This window comes from Scaptodrosophila lebanonensis, unplaced genomic scaffold (genome assembly GCF_003285725.1).
Source record: "Scaptodrosophila lebanonensis strain 11010-0011.00,11010-0021.00 unplaced genomic scaffold, SlebRS2 tig00000001-arrow-pilon, whole genome shotgun sequence".
In the NCBI taxonomy this organism is placed as follows: domain Eukaryota; kingdom Metazoa; phylum Arthropoda; class Insecta; order Diptera; family Drosophilidae; genus Scaptodrosophila; species Scaptodrosophila lebanonensis.
In genome coordinates, this window is record NW_022060529.1 from 4091825 (window position 1) to 4118326 (window position 26502).

General features: G+C 36.9%; 4 protein-coding genes across 7 annotated transcripts; 1 reads left to right on the top strand and 3 right to left on the bottom strand.

Annotated features, from left to right (window-relative positions):
* Positions 1 to 1632: 1632 nt before the first annotated feature.
* LOC115631244 (triple functional domain protein) lies at positions 1633 to 10610 on the bottom strand. Of its 2 annotated transcripts, XM_030527957.1 has the most exons (7): positions 10133 to 10608; positions 9328 to 9456; positions 8921 to 9254; positions 2560 to 2646; positions 2392 to 2496; positions 2187 to 2318; positions 1633 to 2122 (listed from the first exon to the last, which is right to left on the bottom strand). In XM_030527957.1, the coding sequence occupies exons 1-7, from the start codon at positions 10378 to 10380 to the stop codon at positions 1682 to 1684; spliced, it is 1476 nt and encodes a 491-aa protein (XP_030383817.1). In that variant the 5' UTR covers positions 10381 to 10608; the 3' UTR covers positions 1633 to 1681. The 2 variants fall into 2 exon arrangements, with proteins under 2 accessions (XP_030383817.1, XP_030383826.1); XM_030527966.1 differs by lacking the exon at positions 9328 to 9456 and having other exon boundaries at positions 10133 to 10610.
* A 3183-nt stretch (positions 10611 to 13793) lies between these two features.
* Positions 13794 to 25175, bottom strand: LOC115633907 (rhoGEF domain-containing protein gxcJ). The gene is made up of 8 exons (XM_030531412.1): positions 24827 to 25175; positions 19032 to 20228; positions 15708 to 15806; positions 15337 to 15634; positions 15189 to 15275; positions 15027 to 15131; positions 14830 to 14964; positions 13794 to 14764 (listed from the first exon to the last, which is right to left on the bottom strand). Exons 2-8 carry the CDS (start codon positions 19775 to 19777, stop codon positions 14261 to 14263), a joined length of 1974 nt encoding a protein of 657 aa, XP_030387272.1. The 5' UTR covers positions 19778 to 20228; positions 24827 to 25175; the 3' UTR covers positions 13794 to 14260.
* Positions 16883 to 17527, bottom strand: LOC115633909. The gene is made up of 2 exons (XM_030531417.1): positions 17271 to 17527; positions 16883 to 17207 (listed from the first exon to the last, which is right to left on the bottom strand). The coding sequence occupies exons 1-2, from the start codon at positions 17520 to 17522 to the stop codon at positions 17010 to 17012; spliced, it is 450 nt and encodes a 149-aa protein (XP_030387277.1). The 5' UTR covers positions 17523 to 17527; the 3' UTR covers positions 16883 to 17009.
* Positions 21112 to 22192, top strand: LOC115633908. 3 transcript variants are annotated; one of them, XM_030531416.1, is made up of 3 exons: positions 21165 to 21235; positions 21292 to 21946; positions 22015 to 22192. In XM_030531416.1, the coding sequence occupies exon 2, from the start codon at positions 21299 to 21301 to the stop codon at positions 21920 to 21922; it is 624 nt and encodes a 207-aa protein (XP_030387276.1). In that variant the 5' UTR covers positions 21165 to 21235; positions 21292 to 21298; the 3' UTR covers positions 21923 to 21946; positions 22015 to 22192. The 3 variants fall into 3 exon arrangements, with proteins under 3 accessions (XP_030387274.1, XP_030387273.1, XP_030387276.1); XM_030531414.1 differs by having other exon boundaries at positions 21112 to 21956; XM_030531413.1 differs by having other exon boundaries at positions 21112 to 21946.
* Positions 25176 to 26502: the final 1327 nt, after the last annotated feature.

Sequence of the window (26502 nt, forward strand, 5' to 3'; positions counted from 1 at the left end):
TGTTTTCATGCTGCTAACAAATTGCTTTTTGTGTGAATTTTGTCACTAAATTGCAGACAAGCTGCAAAAATTTGTATAGTAGTCTGGGGCGCCACTGTTTGACTTCATTAGGCCATCCCTTTGATTGGTTGCGTATGTGTTGTGGCGCCGCTTTGATCTCCAGCGGGGGCCCCCACCTCTACGTATTTCTAATTTATAATAATCCATAATCAACTGACCGGATAATCAGTCGATGCCTAGCATTGTATGGTGTGGTCTCATTTAAATTGATGTTTTGTGTCTACAGTGGTTCTTAAACCAGAAATATAACTCATTTCCACGGCCTATTCACTCTTGTGTAATATTTTTATTTATTATGTCGACAAACACTAAAGTCCGTCGCACTAAGTACAAATCTATATACTATATAATAATGAAGACTTGTGGGTCTAGGAAAATGAAATGACACGTTCGATTATGTTTACCTGACCGGCCAGTTACAGTTTCTTTAGTAATAAATTAATAACAAATTAATTAAGAATTGATGGATTGAGATAACTGGTATAATAATTGTTGAAGAACTTCAAAAATAATAATCCATTTTTGAATTCTTTGAAACTCTTTTCTGACCATTAAGTGATTGGTAAAATAAATTTAAAAGAACCCCAAAGATAATTCGTTGCTTTACTTTTTGAAACTCTTTTTCTAGTTTCTTTTTGTTAAAAATAAGTACTAAACAGAAACCGGACAAGAAATATGATCCCATGTTTTTTTTACTTTCTTAGTCACAAATAACCGCACTGATTATTAAGAATTAAACTGAAATATAAGCATTTCATGCCTCTTAGACCATTTGTGTTCATTTGCCAATTAGGTTAAGTTGTTGAGTTAAGTTATTTGGAATTTCAAATTATTTGCAAAGACAATTGAAAGTATCAGGGAAACATTAATTAAATCAAAATGAAATACAAGTACGATTTCTGAAAACCATTATTAGCAACGCTGTTTCAGGCATTTCTAAAATACATCTCTCAAGCCTCGTATAAATTAGTAATTACTTCTAAAATGATTGTCATTGGTTGGAAGAGCACCATATGCGGTTCATTACACATCATCATCGGCGAATTCAGCTTCCAATAAATTTGCTCTTCATTCCAACTCTGTGTGTGTGTGAAAACTTATGTGTTGAGCTACTGCCCAGGTCCGTCATAAATTCTAAAGAAATAGATTTGTCATAAATTTCGGCGTGCACAACAAAGGGAGCTGAGTGTTCCACTGTAATCATCCTCGATGGGTGTCTGTGTGTGTGGCGTGTGTGTCTGGGCTTGTTCGTCCGTGGAGAAGAAGACGCCTTTTCGTATCAAAGACGAAAAGCTATTTACATTTTGCATTTGCCTGCGAGGACACAGCAAGGACAACGGCCATTGCGACGGCATAAAGGCAATTTATCATAAATATTTGTCAACGAACAGGGGCAGCCGCAGATGCAGAGCAAGGAGCAGGAACCGAATGCAGTCAACTTATTTTACGCTCGGACAAACAATCTGCACAAAGGAAGCTGATGGCGACGCTCATGCTCATGCTGCTGATGATGGTGAGGAGAGGGAGAGGATGAAGAGTAGGATGTGTTTCACCAATAAGCACACTCGCACACATGCTTAAAACAACTTAACTTTATTCTGCACACAACTCGAGAGTTTGTCTACAAGTATTGCCAAATCAGCCATATGGACAGACCCACACCCAAAACCAGGTCCATGGGCAACGAGAAGGTGTCTCGTCTCGCATACTCGTAGCGCGCAATCTCGATTATCTTGTGCGTGGCCTGCAGCCACTGCTTGACCACAGAGGCCTCGGCCGCCACAAAGGAATACTCCTCCCGTTTGCCTCCACCCTTGTCCAGCTTCACCAGCAAGGTGATAGTCTTAGTGGCATTAGACGTGGCCAGCTCCAGCGGACGCTGCAGCTCCACATGCTCCCAATTGTAGTGCTGTCGGTAGGCCAGACGACGCTTTCGCACCTCCGTGCAGACCAAACAGCGATCGAAGAGAAAGACCTTGGCCCGATACTTTTTGCGTGTGGGAAAATGTTGCGCCTCGAACTCCGTGGCCCGTCTGAAGTGGCCCTGCTGCAGCAGATCGAACTGTAAAATGGTCAGGATGCATGAGCTCCAAAATTTTCTACTTGTGGAGGAATGCAGGACTTACCTCATTTAGTTCATCTATGTTGGGTATCTCCTCGGCCTGGTTGACCACATCGAGTTGGCGGCGCAGGCGGGTCTCCAATTTGCAAACAGCGCTCAAGACGGGCTTGCAACTAATGCCGCTCTTGTAGAATTCCTAAAGGTGCCAGAGATTAAAGAACCCTCTATACTTTCTGATAAGTAAGTAAGTCGTAGTTATCGTTTCTCACCGATATGAATTGCTGCAACAGCAATGGATATCTTGTCAGTCTTTGTATGGGCTGCACTAGAAAACTGTCAATGCCCAGTTTGTCTTTTATTGAAGTTTGATAATTCTGTAAAGTGTACGATCCTTCAGTTATTCACGCAAAGTAATTCACCGGTAAAGAAATACTCACCTGCAGCCATTCACGGTGCTCCTGGCGCAGCTGCATCGAAGATTTTTTACCCATGGTGAAGGTGACGTAGCAATAGAGATGATTTTTCTAGAATTTGGAAGCAAACGTTTGACTCATTACAAGGTGTTATAGATAGAATTATTAAATTAAATTATTTCTCATAAGTTCTTAATTCGCTCAGGTTCGATAGCCATATAGAACTTTTTGATAAGCTAAATTAAGCTTTAGAAAATAGGGGAAGATATAAGATTAATTGTCTAACAAATGCATTAATTTGCGAGCTCAATCATGAGATTCTCAATATTAAGAAATTTATGATAACTAAGTGTGCGCTAAGACGAAGCTTGAACAATTAAGCCCCTAAATGGGTGAGAACATTTATTGTGTTTCTAATAGAGAACGATTGTTGGACACTTTTTTTCACTTTAATTCTACTTTTATTTTAATAACTTAAATTAAACTTATAGGTAAATACAAATACGACTTAAACTAGTATTATTATTGTTGGACACAGGAGTTGACAAAGGGACACCTATAAGGGAAGCTGTTGCACTGGCTAAATGAGAATAATCGAAATTTTAAGCCGAACACATTGTTCAGCTGCCATAGAAAACAAATTAATAAGGATTTAGATATAAATGACAGGTTTATTTCCCCTTCTCCCATACAGCCCATTGCATCCCAGTACGAATAGCCCCAGCTAAGCTTCTAAAACTCATTTGAATTTTATATAGAGTGCACGCTTGACGGTTCTCGTCAACCAAGACTTAGTTGGCATTTTATGGACATTTTAATTTTTCTCTCATACTTGTATGTATTTTGTATGCAAAACCAATTCATGTCTACATACGAGCATGTATGTACTATGTGCGAATATTTGTATGTGTACATAGTGCTTGTAAAACTTGCCTGCTGGCGAAATCATAATTTTTAAGCATTTAAGTCACGTAATGCCACACACTCTAAAGTTTGGCAAAGCCACAACAACAACAACCACAACAACAAAATTGAAATTCGTGTCGTTGTTGGTTGGCCAGAAAAAAAAAACGAGAAGGTGCAACGCATAAAGAAAATGAATTTTCCGACTGCTGCAATCTTGAAAATTGTCAGCAATTTTGAGGCATTTAATTCCATTAACCCTCACTTGGGCATTTGTCCGGCGTTATTCGCCAGTAAATCAAAATGCTGCCAACTCCAATTTGAAGCTTACCTGATGTTAATGAGTGTGTGTGTGTGTGTGTGTGTGTGAGTTTTATGCACGAGTGTGTGCGTATATGTGTGTTTGAGGATGAGCTGGCGTTATCATAATATTTGCATTTGCTGGAGGGTAATTGAATACATTTACCATTGCAATGATTATCTCAAACCCACTCAGTCATAGACTCGGTCCCAGTCTCAGTGTCGAGCTCACACTCAAGCATTAGGCCGCATTTGCATATGCAAATGCAATGCGTGCAGGATGCTCGGGATCGAAGCTTCAACTCAATTATAAAACAATTGTGCAATATTATATGCATATTTATCATTTCGTTGCCAGAAGCGCAGTCTCTTACTATAATTGTTGATATTTTCATTTACTTTCTTCTCCTGCCCTGCATCAGCAATTTGTTTATTTTTATTTTTCATGCATAGTATAGCATTTAATTGAGTCACTTGGCTGCTGTCAGAAATCTTTGAACATAACATTTTATTTATACACATTCTGCATTTCACTTGTCAACACATTTGTTGTTCATATTTCAGTGAACAGGTTGTTGGTGTTGAGTGATAGGCCTAGTATGTTGGGTTATTCAGAATCTGAATTCAATAATGAAGTGTTAACCTAATGAGTGTAAGCTTTGCTTGTTAGAAAACAAAGATTGGAGTGCAAATAATGAACGCGACTTCAACACATTAGAGTGCATGGTTGTGCAAATACAGATAACAGGCACAAAAAAGTCTCTCTCAAATCGATACAGCCCTATCCGAACACCTGGAACCCCGAACTCAATGCCTCTCTAGAACATACAATCAGAAAGCTTTATAACTTTTATCACTCACGGCTATTACTACTCGTCTAAGCCGTTCTTTTGGCCTCATTTTGGCTGCTGATATGGGAGTTTTTACAGCGAAAACAATGAAACTATTTATTTCTATGATTGATTAAGTTTTTCTCTATAAATTTGTTAATGGTTGCCCAAACTCAAGCGCCGATCGTCGATCGCAACTGTATAAAGATTTAATCTAAAAAATATTGGGGAACATAGGGAACATGATTCTTCGGACCATTAGAGTTGCATAGAATCGTCAATTCTGGTAGACAAATCACTCTCCTTCACAACAACAAGAGAAAGTAGCATTGCATTCGTCTATTTATGTGCACTGTAAAGATTATTATTATTATTCGAACTCAGTGCGCTATTAAATTGAGCAGAGAAAAATAATGTTTTGTTCAATTTATTGAGAGTCTCGTTTTATTTAGTAATTTATGTTGCTTGTTAATTCGCTCCAATTTTATAGCACACCATTTAAAGTCAATTAATTGGAAATTATATCATGTTCTCTATGACAAATGCCCAAAAAGAAATCGTAAATCGGGTTGGCTCAACAACTTTTATGAGCATAAATCATAGCAACAAACTATAAAAAAATGAAATAACAGCGTAAATCAAAGGCAATTTTCTCGTTTATATGTAAGTGCAGGCCAGAAAAAATCAATCAACAATACGGAAAAGGCCAATTTCTTGGAGAAAAAAGTAATAGCCACTAATCATGCAGCGAATTATTTTTGAAAAGCCTCATTAATTTTTCACCAATAGATAATCTTGGGGAAGAAGAATCGATTGCTTTCATATGTATGTAAAGCGATTTATTTTGATTTTGTTTATAACATTTTCGCATAAATTGGCGCGAGCGTGTGTGTGCCAAAATATTGTTTATATACGAATTTTAAAATTCTTTCAGTTGCCTGCCGGTTGACCGTGAATCAGTGTGTCGGCGCGGCGTGCAAAGTGGTTTCTCGTTGTGTTCTAAAAATACATAAATCAGCAGCCTTTTGCTCAACCCCGCCACCGATGCAGCATTAAAAACTATAGCCCGAGAGATAGCCGCGAAATATGAAGCGGCTTTTGCATGGCCAAATCATATAATTCAAGTTCTCAAATGGGTTTCAGGAATGTTACCTGCTGCACAAAATCGTATTATGCTCCTGACATGGTTATTGCCGCTGCTGCGACACTGCGGGACATTCTCAGAAATACGCATGACATAACGAGAGAATGAGTTCAAAGTATGTGCACATCGTATGTATTTATATAGTATACAGTACATAAAGCCATTTACCGAGCACTATATGCAAAGTGCTTGCCACCCATTTCAATTCAAATTGATCGTTTGTCTGTCAACGCTTGCTGTCATGTCCATGGCCATGTCTCCGGCTGTTTCTATGAAAACATATGCCCAACCACATATGGAATACAAGTATCCAGGAAAAAATACAAGTAACAACAACAAATCTGCGCTTCCAAGTTGTTATCACACGTAATTAAAGTATATAAAAAAACTTGAGCTTTGTTCAACAATTTGGAGTTCTGTTAAGTGGCTAAACACACGCTCTGTCACATACACTCAACAAAAAATCGAATATTTATTAAATTTCTCCAAAACAACAACAATTTTCAACATTTCAGTCATTTTTATTGAAGTTTTTTTGAGGTAAAGGTAGAAGAAATAAATCATAATATAGTTTAATTATTTACAAATGGAACATATTTTTCAATCATTATTCAAATTCAAATTTTTTTTAAGTATTTCATTGCTCTCCAATCCATTCTGTTAACGCTATTTGTTTATTTGAATTCTTTTTTATTATCAGTTACAGAGTTTTTGAGATATTTTGCAGCATTTAGTTGCTTCATTAGTGACATTTTTTCATACTTAATTCAAGCAAACCCAAGCATTAAATCATTGTAAATTTCTATAGTTCAAGATGAATTGCTTTTTCGCTGAGTGTATGTGTACATAGCTATTTAGCTATGTATGTAATACTTTGTGTACTGGCTTGTTGTGTTCATTAAACGCCAAGCCCCACTTGGCAAAAGCTGTGTCTCTGAATATTTTAGTGACGTCAGCTTTAACTTGAGACGCCGGCTATACTTACATATACTACATACATACATATGTATAAATGGTATATAGACATGGGCGACGCAAACAATTTATTCTGATAATTTTTAGCGGATTTTGTTTAGGACTTTTTCCGCTGTAGCTCACTTTTTGTTGCTAGAGCTTTATACTTATGTGCGAGTATGTATGTACGTTTCTTTATTATTTATTATGTTTATCTTATCATTGTACCATGCCGGGAGTTAACAGACACATTCGTCATAGTTTGGCTTTTGCGGCCGCTCTGCTAATTGCCCGCTTGTTAATGTCGTCTATTTTGTGTTTCAATTTGTGTATATAGTGTTTAACATTTATCCGCTGACTGGAGTGGGGGATTTTTTCACGATATGCCTTTAATATGTACAATATGTATGTAGAAAACTTTTGATAACATTTTGGGAGCGCCAATTGCTGCTATATTTATAGTTATGTTAATTTCATTTCTTTAATGATTCAACTCCACAACTCCACGCATAACAATGATACTCCAAACCCACAATTCGTGACACAGTTGTCAACAAGTGTGAATAAATGTGCACAGCCTATTAAAAATTCCAGCAACAGATGTCTGTATGAATACTAAACAGTCGTAAAAAATTGAAACACCTTTGCCCATGCAAACACTTGCTTTCAATAAAAAGTTAAGTCGTAACATCGTTAACTCCATTTCAAGGGCCTCATAATTCAAGACCTGCTTAATACCGTTGGAGGTCTAGTATGAAAATATTGCTATTATGGAATATTGCCGTAATTGGCCACTTTTATTTGACATTCTATTCCTCCAGTTTCTATTGCAGACATTTCTAAAAAAGTATTTCCTCACATTCACAAAATGTTTTCAGCTATAAATGAATAAAATAAATAAAACATATAACTAAGTCAAGTCTGCAGAAACATTCTCTCCTTAATTATGAATTGAGGCAAGTTTTCACAACTTTTCACATAATCCGGAAGAAGTAGAAGAAGAACTGGTAAAGTTTTAATTATGAAACTGTATAGTGTATATATATCGTAATGGGCTGTATGTATCTCAAGTTTGTGGACCGATCTAAAAGGTTTGTAAAATCGGTTATTTTCCAAGACAAACCCGCTTCAAGAATAATTCAATATTTGCTCATTTGCTGGTTCATAAAATTAAACGAAATGGTTCCTGTTTTTAGGCTGATTTTAAGATAGTTTGCAACTGATTGAAGATTTGTTTTATTACCGCAATAATTTATAAGTATTTTGGCTCAAAACCGGACTGAAAGTAGTTGAAGACCTGTTGGATCGTTACCGATCCAAAAAGACTTAGCGAAATATCTTTACAATTGTAAAAACTATTCTGATAAAAGTACTGAATAAATTGTGGATGTATTTGAAAAGCTTTCAAAAAATTAATAAAATGTATTTATTTCCTGGAAGACTAATTAGTGCTTTGGGCCTTAAACTTCGTTCAATATGCTGATTCGTGCTTTTATGTGGCCATATAAATGTTATTTAGAAGCGATCATGACTTCTATTTAACTTTTTAGCACCGAATTTTATTGCCGTGCAAAGAAGGTTTGGTTTTTTTCATTTGATTAGTTTTATTTCTAGTTGTTGTGGCAGCATAATTATATTTCGTATTATTTTACAGATTTAAGCCGTTTGATGAATTGGAAACCAATTTTATGCAGTCGCTAAATAGTTGGCTGTCGTCGACTCGAATAATTTGCATTAATTGCCGCCACTTGTGATGCGCTACGCCAAGCTTAGAATAATTTGAAGCCAGTGCTAAAAATACCGAGCGTCAGCTTAGAGACATCAGAGAGACATCATTAGTGGAATTCTAAATAAAAATGCACACGAGTGCTACTCATCTATTTAGACAAACTAATGAGCAGAAAAAATACTTTTAGCACGATATGTAGAGATGTGAAAACGTCAATCTCAGTGGTGTACGTAGATGTCATAGATAGTCAAGTGCAAATAAATATTATATTTAAGAAGAGAAGATGCTAAGTAAACATTGCTATACAGATTCAAGAATCTTTGAACGCTAAGTAGCAGAGACTTGATCGATAACTTGGCCATAAACAGCTCGCACCCACTTAAAAACCGGCCCAGACTCAGGCCCAGGCCCGGTGGCTGTTCAGGCTAACATGCGGAGTCTGAGTTTTTGGTCATGGCAACAATACCCGTAAATAAAGTAAGTTCAATGGCTATGTGGTAGACCCCTACCGCGCCCGCTACTCACCTCAAAGTGCGCTGCAAACTCATCGAAGAGGCCTTTCAGATCGCGCTGATTGCGCAACATCAGCGGAAGAATTTCCCGCTCGTGCAGCTCCAATATCTCGGATATATTGCTCAGCAGCTGTTTCTGTCTTTCCTCGCCTCGCAGTCCATCTGGCAAATGCTCACAGTCCTGTAACTTGCCATAGTTGCTGAGTCCTTTGCGCAAATTGGCCACGTAATTGACTTCAGTTTGTATTAGCTCGTCAATTATGAAGCTAATTTTCTTGGAGGCATAGATTTCCGTTTGATCGCACGGAAAGAGATTCTCCAGTGAGAGTGTGTCCTCGTCTTCGTGGCTGCAGGAACCACAAAATGCACATTAACACTTACTATACAGGACACATTTATACGGGAACACCCTTTACTTACTACTCATCGCCCAATGTTTCAAAGCTGAGCGTGTGTGTGAGGAAACCATTGTGTGTGCTTAATGTTGGTGATGAATTCGTTGTTGTTGCGGATGTTGCAGGATTGTTGGCAGAGGACAATGAAATGGCACTGTAAACAAACGTAGGCGATATATATGTATGTATGCGTGACAACAAATTGATTGCAATTGATTTCAATTTGTGATTGAAATAAATTGGCGAACGGTATACGGAGATGAGCTTGCGATGGCTTAGTACTAAATACGATTTGGGTACGAATTCCAATAAAGTATGTATTGTGTATACTAATAATAATGATAACCAATGCTATTGTCTATTACCTTAGATAGATTTTCTGCTTACAAGTAAATAAAATCAGAAATGAAAGTAGATAGTATAAGACGGTATGAACATTTAAAAAATTATTACATAAAACACTGAAAGCACCCACAACGTTTCGCATTAAAATCAGAATCCAATCATTTGTCTGTAACTGAAAGCAAATGTTGCTTATGCCTTATCTTATCGCGCATACGCCCCGTCAACCGTTAAGCCATGCATTGACTTAAGAGCTAGAGAAATAGCGAGAACTATAAAAATAAGTAGGTATAGCAATTCCATATGCGTTTTAGCTTCATCAACATTTTTAAAATGCTACACAACTGTGACATGAGAAATTATGGACAGCTGTCGAAATGTGCCTCAAAAGCGCTAAAAACAAATAAAAGCACGTTCACCAAACAAACACAAATACCAGAAGCGAACAAAGTGTGCGAAACAAGCGTAACAATGGTGCCATATCCTACCTATCGGTATCCAAAATGCTCGCCTGCTTCTCCAGTTTGCCATTGCCATTGGCTATAACATTGGCTGACGATAATGACGATGATGGTGTCGTTGCACTTGTATCCACTGGCAGGCATGTTATTTTCTCGATATCTTCCGCATTATCATCGGTCAGTATATGCCAATAGACATTGAAAACTTGCACAAGAAAAATGAAAACCACAGAAGTCGCGACGGGTATCACATCGAACCAATTTAAAGCAATCATTGTCAGGTCGTATTTTGAAAATTCGGAGTGCAAAATGTATTCTGATTTATGGACCACATTTACAGGCCATTGGGGCACATTTGGAGCTCGCCTATTACGCTTAATTTGCGCACTTTAACCATAACTGAACAATTGAAACAACGATAGAACACGCACCCGGCTACAGAGCCTCCAATTCGAGCCAAAACCAAAACTCAACTGTCTTTGAAACGCAACGCTTGCCATAAAATTGGCCAATGGAGAGCTTTTGCTATACTCGTCAAGTGCTCACTGATCGTGTGTAAGTGTGCAACAACAAATATTTCGAAAGCTTTGCCATAAACGGAGCATAAGTTCTCCACCTCTCATACTTGCTCTCTCGCTCTCTTCAGACTATGCGCTAGCGATTTGTTTATAAACAAAATCTAAATATTGTTTTAATGTCTCCTCCAATTCATAATTCTTCAACACTTTTGCTTTCGGGGCATGCTGGTAATTTTTCATTGATTTTGTGGTGTTTACCGCATACCATAGTTTTTATAGCAAGAACAACAACGCACATTTGAGCTCTGATGTGATCTTTTATGACATTTTGCATAGTAATTAGTCGGCTTTGATTAATGGTAATAACAGTAATTATTGCTACTGCACGACCATAATTATTTGCATTGTGCAATAAAGTTCAATTAGTTCTTGTTACTTGCCTTGAACTCTTTTGGAGTATGGATTTGTTTGGGGAAACTAACTAAAATACCTTAACTGGTTTATTGCTGCTTATTTAGTTTAGAAAGGTAAACCATACAAATGGACTATGTATTGGGTATAAAAGTATTTATTTTTGAAGAATCGAAGACTTTTAACAGATATATTTAGAGTGGAAGGGAATCTTTTTTGTACAAGGGATGCTGTTTCTTTCCCCAAATTATTGGATATTACGTATGCGTTGTCTGATTACATTTTGAATACATATTTTTATCTAGAAATGTTACTATAATTTGTATCAACACCCTTTCAATCGATTCAGTTTCTATATGTCCATAATTCAGAATCAGTCAAAGTTCATGCATTTGCAAACATCAGAACTCAGCATGCAAAAATATTATGATGATCTCACAAAGATCACTCCCAGCCGGGCAATATAAAAACGCTGCTAATGTCGCAAATTTCACAATAAATTGTTCACATTTTATTAAACATACACACACATACAGATACGAATTATTTATTTGCATTAATAGCGAACAGTGAATGCGAACAATTGATTTTTTAGAGGCAAAAGCAATTCCCCATCCCAATTAAAATAGTACGTAGACAACGAATTGTATGAAAAAATTAAAAAAAAACAACAACAAAATGTGCGCGACGGCTGTCAGTCTGGCGCTGAAACTAAAGATGAGATTGCATTGAAACAGGCGTTTAGACAGAAAGTAAACAAACAGTATTTGAATATTTTATTTTTTCACAATTGATGGCTTGCACACCAACCAGACCTCTACAGACATACATACCTAGAATTTTGCATGAATTATAAAAGCCACAAGACATACTATTGTACAATCACAAACGATTATGTATATACATATGTATAGTATATGTATCTATATGCGAGCAAATTGTTTATTTTTATACATTTTCTGAGTGATGTCACGAGCCGATTGTGTTGATTTGTTTGTGCTTAACATGCCAAGCAAGTCATTTTTCGGTTTTTGCTTTTGCCAATTTTACTTAACGCTTTATTATTAACAATTTCGTTGACGACTAATACGCTGTTGGCTGTGAATGGCACTTGAATGCCCAGAGGCGCGGGTGTGGTGGGCTGCCAGCTTTTTACATGCTCAGGCACTTGCTTGCGACCTTTGATAAATGCTAAATTCTTTTGTGGTTTCGGTTTTACATAGCTGCTCGCAATAAACATGAAATACATATGTGCGCATCGAGCTGTTGGCATTGGGCATAAACGTGGCCATAACAATGAATTGAAAACTGCTGATTAGGCAAGCATATATCAGTATGTAGGTGAGCTCATTGACATTTTAGCTGGAACATTGACCAGACGAACTTTATAACAAAATAAATAAAACAGTTTGTTTTTGTTTTTTAGTTGTAAGGTCTTGTATGTGAGAAGTATTAATCGATTTGTTGTTATTAATAGTGGTTGTAAAATACAAACATATTTTCTTCAATTTAAATAAATGTGCTAAAAATGTAACCAAAAAAGGGGGACAATGCGAATTAACGTCAATTAGCATTAGCGGCAAATAACACATCTATATACTCTCTATACTTGTACAAATACAAATTTATTGTTTGTTTGTGACTGATGTAAAAACTCGTCAACTCGACCCGATTGAGCTCAAATTTTAACACATTGTAAAACCGTGTTCCAGGATTATTTCCGCCATACGTACCTGTCAGAAAACAGCTTTTTTAACGGTCAGCTGTGCTAGGCAACCACGCCACCTGCCGGTAGCTAGGGTAAAACACTTGCCATACTTGCTAGCTGGAGCCGCATGCGGAGCACATTCTGGAAAACGCTGGTTGTTCCCGATTACTTGTATATTGTTTAGTTACATTAAAAAACGTAACCACTTGCAACCAATCACTCTATCCAATGGAATAATACGATCTTACAATCCAATACCCATCGCGATCGAGATATTCTTGAGGGAGTCCCTTGTAATTGGGCTGTCGGAGTCGTGAGAGGAAATGAGTGATGTTCAGAAAAAGTGTAATAAAAGCCAATAGAGGGAAAACTATTATGAGATAAGCTAAATAATGAATGCAAGCCAGGTACGCTAATTTGTTTATACTTTTATTCATGTGAATATGTATATAAATGGAAATCCTTGTTAGCATTTTTGGTGCAAATTAAGAAAACTTATATTACCGAACGATCAAATACAAATGGAATGAATGACACTCCTGAATAATACTTCTTCAAGGCTTCATTAATGGCAATTTAAAACCGATACAGACTTTTTATGGTAACTCCAAAAATTATTAAATAAGAGCCTTGTAGCAAGAACAAGATGTTTAAAGATCTCGCGAATACGTTTATCATTTATATTAATTTCTAAATTTGCTTTTTTGACTTGCCGCGTTAAATAAGTTATAGAAATATACCCAATGGGCCCTGCCATTGTCCCGCCAATCAAATTTATTGAATGCCTTTAAACACTCAAAAAACAGATTGCGTCGAAAGACGCAAAAAATAAAAATAAAAAAATAAACAAATACCTGAAGGTAAAGTAAGTAAGCTATAAAATGGAAAATTGGTTTTAAAAATATTAACATTGAAAGTAAAACAATCGACGTGTTTTTAAAGCTCATATGTTTTATTTATTTGCAATCACTTTACACTTTGATTGAAGTACTATATAAAAATAATTAACTATAAGAAATTGAGTGTTCACACTTTTCAATAACTATTTAACACCTCTAGCTTAAGTATTAAGTATTTACACATGAAAATATTTACAGCGTATTATTGTCACTGTCGGAACTCTTTAGAAGATATTTATTTTTATGACAGGTTTTAAACAATTTATTTGCATATGCCTACCCTAATAACATTCTTAAGTAACAATATTTGGTGATTTAGCATACAACTTTAATAAGCATTTGCAGCATACGTGTACAAGTACATTGGAAAGGGCAGCGCTTATCACAATATTCTCATACAGGAGGGAAGAGAAGACCTCAGCTTTACTTTAGTTGTAACATTTTTTGAAAGCCCCTAACGATATGTATGTACGAATAATGAACAGCTTGAATTGGAGCCTTTCTTCTCAACAATTCGAGCTAATCGTAAGGAATAAGCATCCCGACCCGATCGCGCATTATGCCTCAGTCCTGATTAGCAGGAGCATGTTTGTCGCAAAGACAGGAATATTGAATGCCACTACGATGCCGCATACCAAGTGGTTCGGTTTCCGGTAGTCTCCTCTTCCGGCTTAGGCATTACCCATATATTGCCGATGCCGCTATCTGAGCTAAAACGATTTGAGTCGCGATACAAGGACAAGCTCGGCGCCTTGCGATGCAAATGATCGTATTCGCGCGAGTACCGTTCCCTCAGCTTCTGCTTCTCCTCGTTGGCATAACTATTGATCATATCACGTATTAGATCCACCCATTGTAGGATTTGGGAAGGATCGGCACTAAACTCGCACTCCTGCTGCTTGCGTCGTTCGTAGTAGAGTGTAAAGGATTTCGTCTTGGTCAAAATGCCGATGTGCTCGCAAGGATACCGACCATGGAAGACCAATTGCTTGCCCTTTATTTCCGTGTATATGATGCACTTATCGAAGATGAACACCTTGGCGCGATAGCTGCGCTTCAACTTGTGGTCCAGCACGTGAAATTCGTTAACCTTGCGAAACTTGCCCTGGTAGTAGACATTGAACTGGCCAGAGAAATGGAACATTTCATGAAATCTAAATGGGACTCTAAGATCAAGCTATAACTCACCTCATTGCAGTCGACGATGTCGTTGATTGTCTCCGACTCGTTGGTGGTGGTAAGTAATGTGCGGAAACGCTTCTCCAAACGGCAACAGGACTCGAGCAGCGGCTTCATCACAATGTCGCGATTCTTAAAGAAGGTCTGTAAAAAGATCCACTCAATAAGTTATTCATAATTATTCACATCTTATAACCCGTGCTTACGTTTATGAATTGTGTCAGCAGTAATGGGTATCGGGCCATTCGCTGTATGGGCTGCACCAGAAAACTATTTATCCCCAATTTATCATCGCATTCAATCTGTATGCTCTGCAAATACCAAATATCTTAGTTAAAGTTTAAAGTACCTTGAATGCTTCTTCTTACTTTGAAATAGTTTTTATAGAGATCACACAATTTCAGCGACTTTTGTTTGTTCATGGTGAAGATAACATAGCCGTAGAAGCAGTTTTGCTGTAAAAACCAAAATAGTTATTGACTACGCCTTGGCTTTCAAAAGTTGTTAAGACCTTACATCCAGAAACTCCAAGAACTCATCAAACAAACGCTTCAAGTCGCGTCGATTTCTTTGCAACATGGGCAGAAACTCATCGCGATGGAATTCGGCGATTTGCTCAATATTACCAAATAGATCATATTTCTTGCCACGCAGACCCAATGGCAAGTCCTTGCGCTGGAACATGTTCCCGTAGTCCTTGAGGCCGGTAAACAGGCTCTTCACATACGCCTCCTCGGTGTGTATAAGCTCCTCCAATATGGGCTGCACACACTTATCGCTCTTCTCGCGCAGTTGGATCTCGCCTTCATCCTCTCTGGAAATGTTCAATAGTATATAATATATTTGTTAGCCCTACGCCTATGGGACAAGTTACGCTGCAGACTTACTCATCTTTGGGTTGATACACTGAATGAAATTTGTTGACTAGCCCTTGATTTGTTGTACCAATAATTTCAGTCTTTCTTCTGGGCGCCGAACTGAAGTTTCTGCAACATAGAAGTTTTCAAATAGTTAGTACAATAGAACTAATTAGTAAGACACAGAAAAATTGGAAAAACTAAGTGGAGATACAAAATTGTGTGCGTTTCTTAAATATTTCCATGAATATAAATATACATATGCTTGAAGATTATTCCCCATTGTCACTCTTCTTGACCATCTGTCAGACACTGAGCCGTAATAGTTAGGTACATCGTAGAGAACAGGAACGCCAGACAGAATTAGTACCATTTAAGCCCTAAATATACTATATAGTTACTAAAGGATCACTCTTATTAGAAGTCTCTGAAGATGTCTTAAGCAAAAATACGAACTAAGAAGTAGTTTGAGAAAATTCGCACACCCACAAATACAGAAAATTTCGGACCTGGAGAACTGGGGAAAATATACCAAATCAACGGATTTAAAACTAATTGTCTATGTTTGACTTTTAAAAATGATACTAAGGTTAGCTAAATACAAGATCTTTGGGACCAAAGGCACTTTAGCAATTAATTCTCTTACATTTTATTTTCTTAGAAAAGTCTTGAAAACATAAACCAGAAATTGTGAAAATATATCGAATACCATCTGTTGTTCATGTTGGTTTAATATTTTTAGTACATCTTGTCATTAATTGAGAAAAGAAATGGCTAAATTTTATTACCCAGGGCTTAGGATGTATAATGTAGAGGGAGCCATTACTTGTAGATAAAATGTTGTTGTTCTCTTCTGTTAATACTGTCAAATAAAAAAAAGGAAGAATATAATGTTATCGCTCGAGCAAGTTTGTTTACAACTTGTCTGAGTCTCGATAACACTCATTTTTTATGTGCACACTCGCCTCAAACCATATAAATGGGACTTACAACCCCTGCTGCGAAAACAAGTCTTGGCCCACTACATCACGCCTAAAGCAAATTTGATCTATTTTTAAGGTAGCAGCAGAGATATGCCTGTCCAAAGGCAAAACCAACACATAGATATGTATATACCGTATGAGTCAGAAGCTAGACGTCGTCGTTGGCTGATAAGGGCTATCAGTAAGCCCCGGTACCAGCGGTTCACAACGACAGAGAACACGTTATGATGGAGCAAAAATTATATTTATGTAAGTATGAATAATCCGAAATATAATGTCAAACAACAAGCAGCTCTCTCCACATACATATATACTTGTAATACAAGTATACTGCCTAGCTACGATCTCTTCATATAGTGGAATAGTAGGTGGTATCCAGTTCTTCTGCCGGTAGGCCCTTTCTATATTGAATATAACCGATGGTACTGAAGATGGCCTCAGAAATTTCTGTAAACAAATGCAGTAGGAAATCCATTTGCATTATTATAAACCAGGCAATCACAATGAGAACGAACATGGCAACTCCAGTTACTGCGAAGCCGGTCAACTACAATTAGAACCGCAGAATCAGAGATCATCAATCAGAGATAGTTGAAGCTAATATACAGACCCCCGCGGAGCAGGATTCCTGTGACTTTACTGTAAGCTGTCTACGAGGTGGAATGGGCTCATTACCGGGGTGTATCGAAACACTCTTACGTTTGCTCGAACTGAGCGAAATCTCATCTACGTCTGACGTTGAGTCCTCATCGTTCTCAACGATTATAGATTTCGACTTTGTATCGACTGGTTCCTGCGTCCTTTCTACCATTTGGCGCTGAATATATTTCAAGAGCTGCTTTATTGCCTTAGAGATGTACATTTTACAAATTTAGCAAATAATTCTATACATTTCTATTTTCCTATTTGTATTCACTTAAATGTTATCCAAAACATCACCTGCTTTGTTTCGCCTTTCCAGTTGTCGTACTTGTATGTAGCTATATCCTTAACTCAAGCTTATTGTCTTTCTATTTCTGGCTTCTTACAACTATATGACCTCATCAGAGAGCTTCATATTCAGTGTTCGGAGGCCGGGCAACCAAACCATTACCAATTAACACTTAACTCACAGCTTAGTCAAAGCCCAAGCCACGCCAACTACTGGCACACAAAAGCCAAATACGTGCAGTTGCCAAACACTTGCCAATTAAGCTCAACATTACGCGAATTTGTGCGACAAGTGCCCCAAACTTTATGGGTAAGCCGCATAATTTAATGGCTGACTTTGCAAAATAGTTTAACGCTCCACAAAAGGAAGCACGATGGCGACGGGGACCGACAAACCGACCCATGCTTTTGAAGGTCAATGCGGCCGGCCAGGTGTTAAAAATTCTAACAATTGAAATTTCTTTCATTCTTGTAAAACGAATGTTAGGGGCTCATTAGCGTGTAGTGTATCGAATTAAATTCTGTTCCTGGTCTGGGCCTGTAATGGATTTAGTCTCAGTAAAAGGAATCTTTTACCTGTAATACAACTACGTTTCAGTTAAATTCTAAGCAAGTTAATTAGATACCTATTTACTCGATAAAAACCATATTGAATAGCATCAACATTCGTCTCCCTTATATGGATAAGTTTAAATTAATTTAATGCTATATTATGTAATCCACAAACAGACATGAAAAGACAAAATTCATGTGTTTTTTTTTTATCAAAAACTTTTAAAAAGGTACATCCATCAATTGAGCTATGTATGTGTAGGTGACAGGGATTTGTAGAATCAACTCTGAAATTCCATTCTTATTTATTTTTTCATGAATAATTTTTTGTTAATATTTTAATTATTTTAACTCCAATCTATCGCAACTCTAAGCCATGTCTAAAAGTAGGCGAATAAAAAAGATTTCAGCAATAAAACTTAGAACGTTAAAAACTGGGATATACCTTGTTAGTTACTTAAACGGAATCAAACTATTATGATATTTATTCAAGAACCTTCGATTTCAATGAGATATCTGTATCAGTCGGTAACGGTTGCAGCATCCCACAAATAATAAAAGCAAATATTGAATTAGTATTGGAAATTAATCTGCCTGTGTCAGCCAACAGTATTCGGCTTTTAGAAAGTGCAAGTCAAAAAGGAACAGAAATTAATTTTAAGCTTCTGGGTTTAGGTATTTACATATGTATACTTGTATTTCTGGTTCATACATATTTCTCTCCATTTATTTTACTCAAAAACAAAAGGGTCTTGGTTTGGAGCCCTAGATTCAAACTAAAACTTGTTGCCAAAAGCGGCATAATTCATTCAATTCTGAAAGCCGATTTTTAAGCCCTTACAATGTTGTTGTACGATTCTAGTAGTACTCCAAATGATGAGTTACTTACCTGGGAAAATCTTTAAAATTTCGGTTTCTGGAAGGCGTTGTCAACTCGCCCGTTGGGTCCGCACTGATCGAACGTTTCATGTTTTCTGCCTTGGAATCATTGTTGGTGGTCGTGAGGACGGCCGAGCCGCTTTCGCTGAGCACATATTCCACCGGCACTTGCGGATCTGCCTCAAAGTCTGATATCTGATCCACTTCATCCTCGGATCGCACCTCATCGATGCTGGTGCTCGTGCGGGGGTTTGAGGTGGCGCTGTTGCTAGGATCGCTGCTGGAGCCGAGTGGGCCGACACGGACAAACGTCTTCTGCTCTAGACTGACATTTCGTCGATTCTCCAGCAGTTTGAGACTTAGGCGTTCCTGTTTTCTCAAGGCAATTGTCGATTTTAGAGTTTCGAAACGTTGCACCTTTTGGCGCACATCCAAGAGCGCCGGATCGGGCACGTCTGGTGTGGTAGGTGTGGCAGGTGGAAGGGACGTTGCTTCAACACCAATCTCGATCTCATTGCTGGGCGGACGCATCTTGAGCAATGAGCGGCGATTGAACGCGCCTTCCGTATCCGAATTAACAGAGTAGGAAATTTGGAATGAACTCGAGACAGAGGCACTACTACTGCTATCAGCGTCCACAGCGATACTGTGCTTCTCCGTACTGAGGCGTCGGCGCGAGTTGCGTTTATTAAAGTTGCGATTGCTGAGATTCCGCTCGCGACGAAATGGCAGCGGACTTAAGTCTTCGTCGGCCATTCTCGTGACGATTCTTGGCAGCAAAGAATGCAGCGATAAGGATTTTGCGTGGGTGTTCTTCTATCTACTCTATTTCTCTCACTCTCTCACACTCTCTCTCTCTCTCTCTCTCTTATCAGTCACGCTTCTTATCCAGCACATATGTACTGGTGCATGTAATTTGTACAATTTTGTTTTGAATTTCTCACGGTTGACGTGCACGCTCTTTACGATTCTTACGTTAACCAAATTCGTTTTTAGAGCTATTCAATGCCGTACGTTTCAGTTGTAGACTTGAATATTTATTGCGTATTTTTGTGTTGCGGCACACAAACAAATACGAATATAAAATATTCACATATGCGCGAGTATCTACGTTTGTAGAAATGTTTATCTCGTTCGTTGTTGTCGTTTGAAAACACGTATCTGGCGTTGGCGACGTCAACAGTCGCTTTGCTTTTGTTTTCACCCGCTGCAAGAAATACAAATACAGTATATACAATATTCTGATTAATCACATATTGCCTAAGTTTTTATACGAGTATGTATAACAACATGACAAAATTACGAAAACCAATTGTTAATTTGCAACATAAAACTCTCACGCTTCAGTCGCAAAATAGTTTTAAAGTCACTCGCTCAATATCCATTTATCAAATATACATATAAGAACTGTTGCCGCTCAGAGAGATTTTATTTTAAAAGTATCTTAAAAGAATTGAGTGCCGAGCAGTACAAAGATCATCACAAATACATAAGCACAAGTTTATCTACTAACTACAACAGAAAACAGCAAAAAAAGCTATGCATGTACTTTGTTTAGTTTGCAAATGACGTAAAACTGTCTCGGGTTTATAGAGAACGGAAACTTCAATAAACATGCATCCGAGTACACAAACCTAGATTAAAATGTGTTTTAGTATGAAATATGAGGGGCTCATAAAAATGTGCACATTCAAATATTTTTACAGTACATCATCAAAGTAATCTATTATGATATTGCTGTTTTTTAAATTTTCCAACTGAGTTCCAATACAATTTTCATTTGCTGCTGTCGTTGGTTTTTTAATCTCTCGTTTCTCCCAGGAGAAATTGATTTATAATTAGTAAATTTTAAATTTAAATTTAAGCATTTAAGAAAATATCATTTAAATTGAATTTACTTTTTGTTCACAGAACATGGCTCTATAAAGACAATTTTAAGATACCAAATATATTGGTAGCTTAATCATATTTTGCTCTAGCACATATATTATTTATATTTGTATGACGATAACTATCCGAAATCCTGACAAAGATCATCAATCTAGTTGGCTACGGTTTTCAAGTTATCCAAAAACAACAATAAGAAATGTTTCAGTTACAATCCAGAACGCTTGGAAGCCAGTCCGTCAAACAAAAAACAAAATTGTATCCATATTTAAAGTGCATTTAAAATTTCTTTCTTCTATTCTTAACAGTTTGAAAATTCCATTTTATGTAAGAGTTGAGGAATAAGCCAAATTATTAGTCATGAAAAAAATCGACATACACAGTGCATTCATGTCAACCAGCGGTCCCAGCACCCAGGACGACATCATCGTCGAAGTCGCTCGACAGCGAAATGTGCGTTTCAATGATCTGCCTGAGCTGAAGGAACTGGTGGTCGAGGCTCTGGACGAATGCTTGGAGTTGGGCTTCATACAAAAAAATAGAGGAAAGTATATGCTGACCTTGTTAAAAAAGAAAAAGATTGGTAGCAGCGCTAGTCCTAGTACCGCAGTCACGAAGACAACCACAGCACCCACCTTGGCGCAAGCAAAAGAGAAGGAGACGACTTTGGGAAATGTCCCATCATCGCATGTGGATCGGGAAGAGCGATCACGTAGACGAACTCAATCACAAGTCAGCAGACGCTCCCGCCGGTTGAGCACAAAGTCGGTTGCTCCTAGCCGGAAACGTGCACGCTCCTTGAGTCTGGGATTGCCATCAAAACGCAAGGCGAAGTCGCAGCTGATGATGACCACTGGTACTTCTACTGAACGGCTTCACGAGTGCGTCGTTTGCGGCGGCTGGCATCAGGAGAAGATACTGTTGGGAGACACCCCCCAATTAGACACCCAATTAATAGCCGAAGGAAAGAGCGTGCAGAGGGGGGGAGCGGGGGAGCCAGAGTCTAAAACATGAAACTTTCGCCAATGCCAGCTCAAGGCAAGAATGGGTTTGATTGTAATCATCGTCATAATCTTTTTTTATTTTGTCCTCTGTTCGTTGTCCAGGTGTCCATGCTAGCGCCATGTGTCGGGCCATAAACCGAATGTGTATAGTGGGCTGGTCTTCTCCTGGTACCTTGCACACTCGTTTCTTTTTAATAATAAATTGTTCTGTATGCGCGCCACTGTATTACGAATATATAGTATGTCCAATATATCCATATAATGTATGTTGTTATCAGAATCAGGCACTGTGTTTTATTGCCTCCCAGATAAGAGGCTTACTAGTTGTTGAACCCATTTTGATAACTTCGCCTACATGTGCCACTTGCACTTGATTCTGAGATTGTTTTAATAAGTATTGGTAGAAATAGAACCAGAAAGCTCCTCTCGTGTAAAAATAAAATGTTCATTTGACTTCAATTCGACTGATTTAAGAGAAAACATCATAGTTACATACCTATCTGGCCAGAGATATGTTTTGATTTGCTATTACAACAAATTTTTTGGAATAGCTTCACTTCAAAATGTGAGATTTAAATTCCAATATACTTGATTCTTGATTGTCAAGCATATTAAATAGTTAATTATTAAACATATATTAAACATTAATAAAACTTCCACATTTTAAGTACTAACCAGATTTTTGGAAATATATAAAAGAATATGCCCACAACAAGCTTACGAATAACACCGAAAAGCACAAATAATTCTCAGGTCGTATATACAAGTATAGTAAGCCGAATGATCTAAGTTGAAGCTAGACCAGTAACAAACAAATATCGCTAAAGGCTATATACACTTTGGCATAAGCAGAATCAAGGATAGGTAGACCCCACTTACCTACCTATCCTACCACGTCCAGTTGAGTGCATGTGCTTATCTGTCTAACTGTCCCTTTTCCGCGCCAAAGTTCCGGATGTAACGCTGTTCTTATCTATTCAACTACCTTCCACTCTGTCTACTTGGTTATCATTTGAAGGTTAAATATTTACAATGCACATGTCGGGCCCACCTTGACTTTATTATTGGGTGTTGTGGTGCGATATTTAATTCTATTTTAAGAATATATGTATGTATTCAAAATCATTATTCAAACGGTCTTTATATGAAAAAATACCCGCACAAAAAAGGTTTTTATTATCAACAACAAAAGAAAAGAATTGAATTTATATACGATTATTAATCGTGCGCCTTATGTATTAGGTGATAAGAAACAGGTGCAGCGGTTTTGTTATCGCAACTGAGTCATAAAGCGGCTTAAGTTTGTCCCTTTAATTTATGACCAATATATTCATTTAAGTTATAAATAATATCAAATGTAAATAAACTCCTAGATTAAGTTGTAATTGAATTTTGCTATAAGTTTAATTTAAGTTATTGAAATATTAACAGCATAATTAAAGTGTATATATCTGGAAAGAAATTAATTAATTCATTTATGATTTTATGCGCCATTCATTTTTTGTGACCAATAGCAAGGTAAGTGTAAGGAAAATTGCTCAGGAATTATAAATAAATCATTTTTAAATATTACCTAGACCTCCTATAGTGCGCGTTCGCTTAAACAGGTTGTAGCTGCTTTAACCGCCATCAACTAGTATTTACTTAAAGTACGTTATTGTTAATATTCATTAACCTCTAAAACAAACTTCAAATATATGTACATAGTATAGTATGTAAGTAAAATAGATAACATACTCTGTCTCTCTCGTCTCTCTCAATTACCCCCTCTAATCTGTCGATTGCTTTTGAAGTGGTTTCTAGGAATTTCCGGCACTAAAATGAATGCATATACGACTATTTTTTTTGTATTGTTCAGATAAAAGTAATGGTAAATGATTAGGGGAACTACGAGTATGATTGTCACTTTTTATTTGTTTATTAGCGCGTGTTCTTCCATAAATATAAAGTGTTTAGGCAAATTGCGATATCGTTAATATCGTTGAATAATGATCTGTCCTAGGTTGGACATTTATTAAATGTTATGATAACTTTGACATTTTTTCAAACCACGTTTCTTTCATAATAATTGAATTTAAACATTTCAAACACATGATAATGATGCTTTTGTATTTCTTGTTCTAGTTGTAGGTTAAATATCTCAAAGGAAAGGTAATAATAATATATTATTCGCCACTTGAATCAACATAATGCTAGTCCTCGAAAAATATTGTAAAATAAATAAAGACTCGATATATAATACTTGGCCTTATTGCAAGTTCTGGAACAGCTATAGAGCACACTCAGATGTACATATGTACATACATATTTAACAAATAAACTGGCAATTGCTCGTGCACGGATGTTTGTAGGTACATGTGTGTGTGTGTGTGTGTGGAAAGACACGCTCTGTTGAGAGCTAACCGCACTCAGCTGATAACAAAGTTACGAAAAATGAAGTGAGAAAAACTAATAGCAACAGACACCGCTTAGTACGAACGTACATATGTATAAGTATGTATGTATGTATATAATGGTATAATTTCCATACAAACGCAAATATACTCGTAGAAATACAAATTCATGCATATACATTTTAAATAAACGAATATCAGAAATTTGAATAAATAATAAAAATAAAATAAATAAATAAACTTTGTTACATGCATTTTTTATTTATTTTTTTTTTTGTTGATCTGGTCAAAATTATTTTGCTGTTTTATATACATATGTACTTATTTACATATTTTTGAGTCCACAGGTCTCGAAGTAAATAATTTTGTACGTTCATAATTTGTGTGCACGTGTTAATTAAACAATTAGCTGGCATTTTGAAAGCGTGTTTTTTTGCTGATTGCTTTCAGTTGCGATTGGGTTTTTTTGTGTTTTTGTTCGGTTTTTGCATTTTCATGCTCCTGCCATTTATGACACTTACATTTGTTGTTGGCACACGATCTTATTCGCTGTTAAAATATACTATACTCGTATGTTGTATTTTGTTAAATTTGGCAACCATTTAATGCTCTCTCTTTTTGAATAGAAGTGTCACCGGCGACACAGCACGGCGTATACGCAATGCACGCAAGTACGATATTTCGATTCTTAATTAACTGCCGACGCAATAATGTATGTGTGTACGAGTATATAAGTGCGACTGTACGCGTGAGGTGTTGTTATTATTGTTGCTATTGCTTCGTCTTCTTGTTCCCACTTGAAAGGTTTGCCGCGCAGCCGGAACCGACAGCTGACGACAGAGACTGAGACTCAGAAAGAAACAAACCGAGAGACGACAAACGTTCGCTCACCTGCGCATGTGAATTCGCACTGAGCAAGAATTCGCATTGCAGCGAGCTGGCAGCGCATGCCGTTTGTGTGCTTATTTGTGTGTGTGTGTGTGTGTGTTTGTTGCTCGCGCCTCACTTTTATTTGTCGCTACAGCTTGTTGTTGTTGGTTTTAACTGTTTTTACTGGCAATTGCCGCTGACTAGCTGTTATAATTTTTTTATGCATTATGCTTTTATTATTTAGAGTACAAACACATACAAATAAATAACAATATTGTGTTTGTGTGTATGTGTGTATGTGGAAGTGTCGTTGGCTTTCCACAACAAATTTTTGTCATAATTCTCTTTTGTTTTACACTTTATTATTATGCTTTTTATTTACATGCGGCATAAATTCTTAATTAGTCTAGGCCAGCATTACAATTGTACAAACAGACAATCGTACAGATAGGGGCAACACGAAATGGCCAAGAAATATGCAGAAATGCAGAAATGTCGGAAGAAGTAGATTGGTCCTATAAAAACGTAAACTTTTTACATACATACATACATATGTGCATATTAGGAACTCCGTTGATGTAGTCCTAGTCTGCCCTCTAACTAATTATGCATGCATGTATGTATGTATATATGTACATATGTATATATGTACATACCAATTTCAGACGGGTGAAGATTTTATTTTATGATAAGCCTCAATATATACATACATATTTTATTATTAATAAACGAAGGCAACGAATAAATACACAAGAGTATAAGCCATTTGGGGAGAACCAAATTAATCATTATCAATACATACTCGTACTTATATATATATGTAGGTACATACATTTACATGCACAATAGCTATGACACATCGATGAATTTTGATAAGATTTGTAATTTAAAATGGAATACTATATTCAAAAGGTAATTAAGTATTCTCGAAATACGACAGAGATCTTTGATATTATAATACAAAATACTATTTATATCGAACATCTGCTGTGCCATGCTTAATTAACTTTAACTTTTCTAAATTGTCTGAATATAAGAAAATGTCTACACATATGTACATACATTGAATGATTTCATATCAAATCTTGAATGCATTATCTTATCGGCTTATCAACAATGCGATCGTGCCTAAGTAGTACTAGCTCAAGCATTGAGGCCAATTGACCAAATGCGTCGTTTCCCATTCTATTTATCTTTCTATACGCATATACATATGTATGTAAAAACATACATATATATATTTCTTGTACAACTTTTGCTTATCTTTGCACAACGTTATACCAAGTACATACTTATGTATGTATGTAGGTGCTTGGAATCTTGAAGG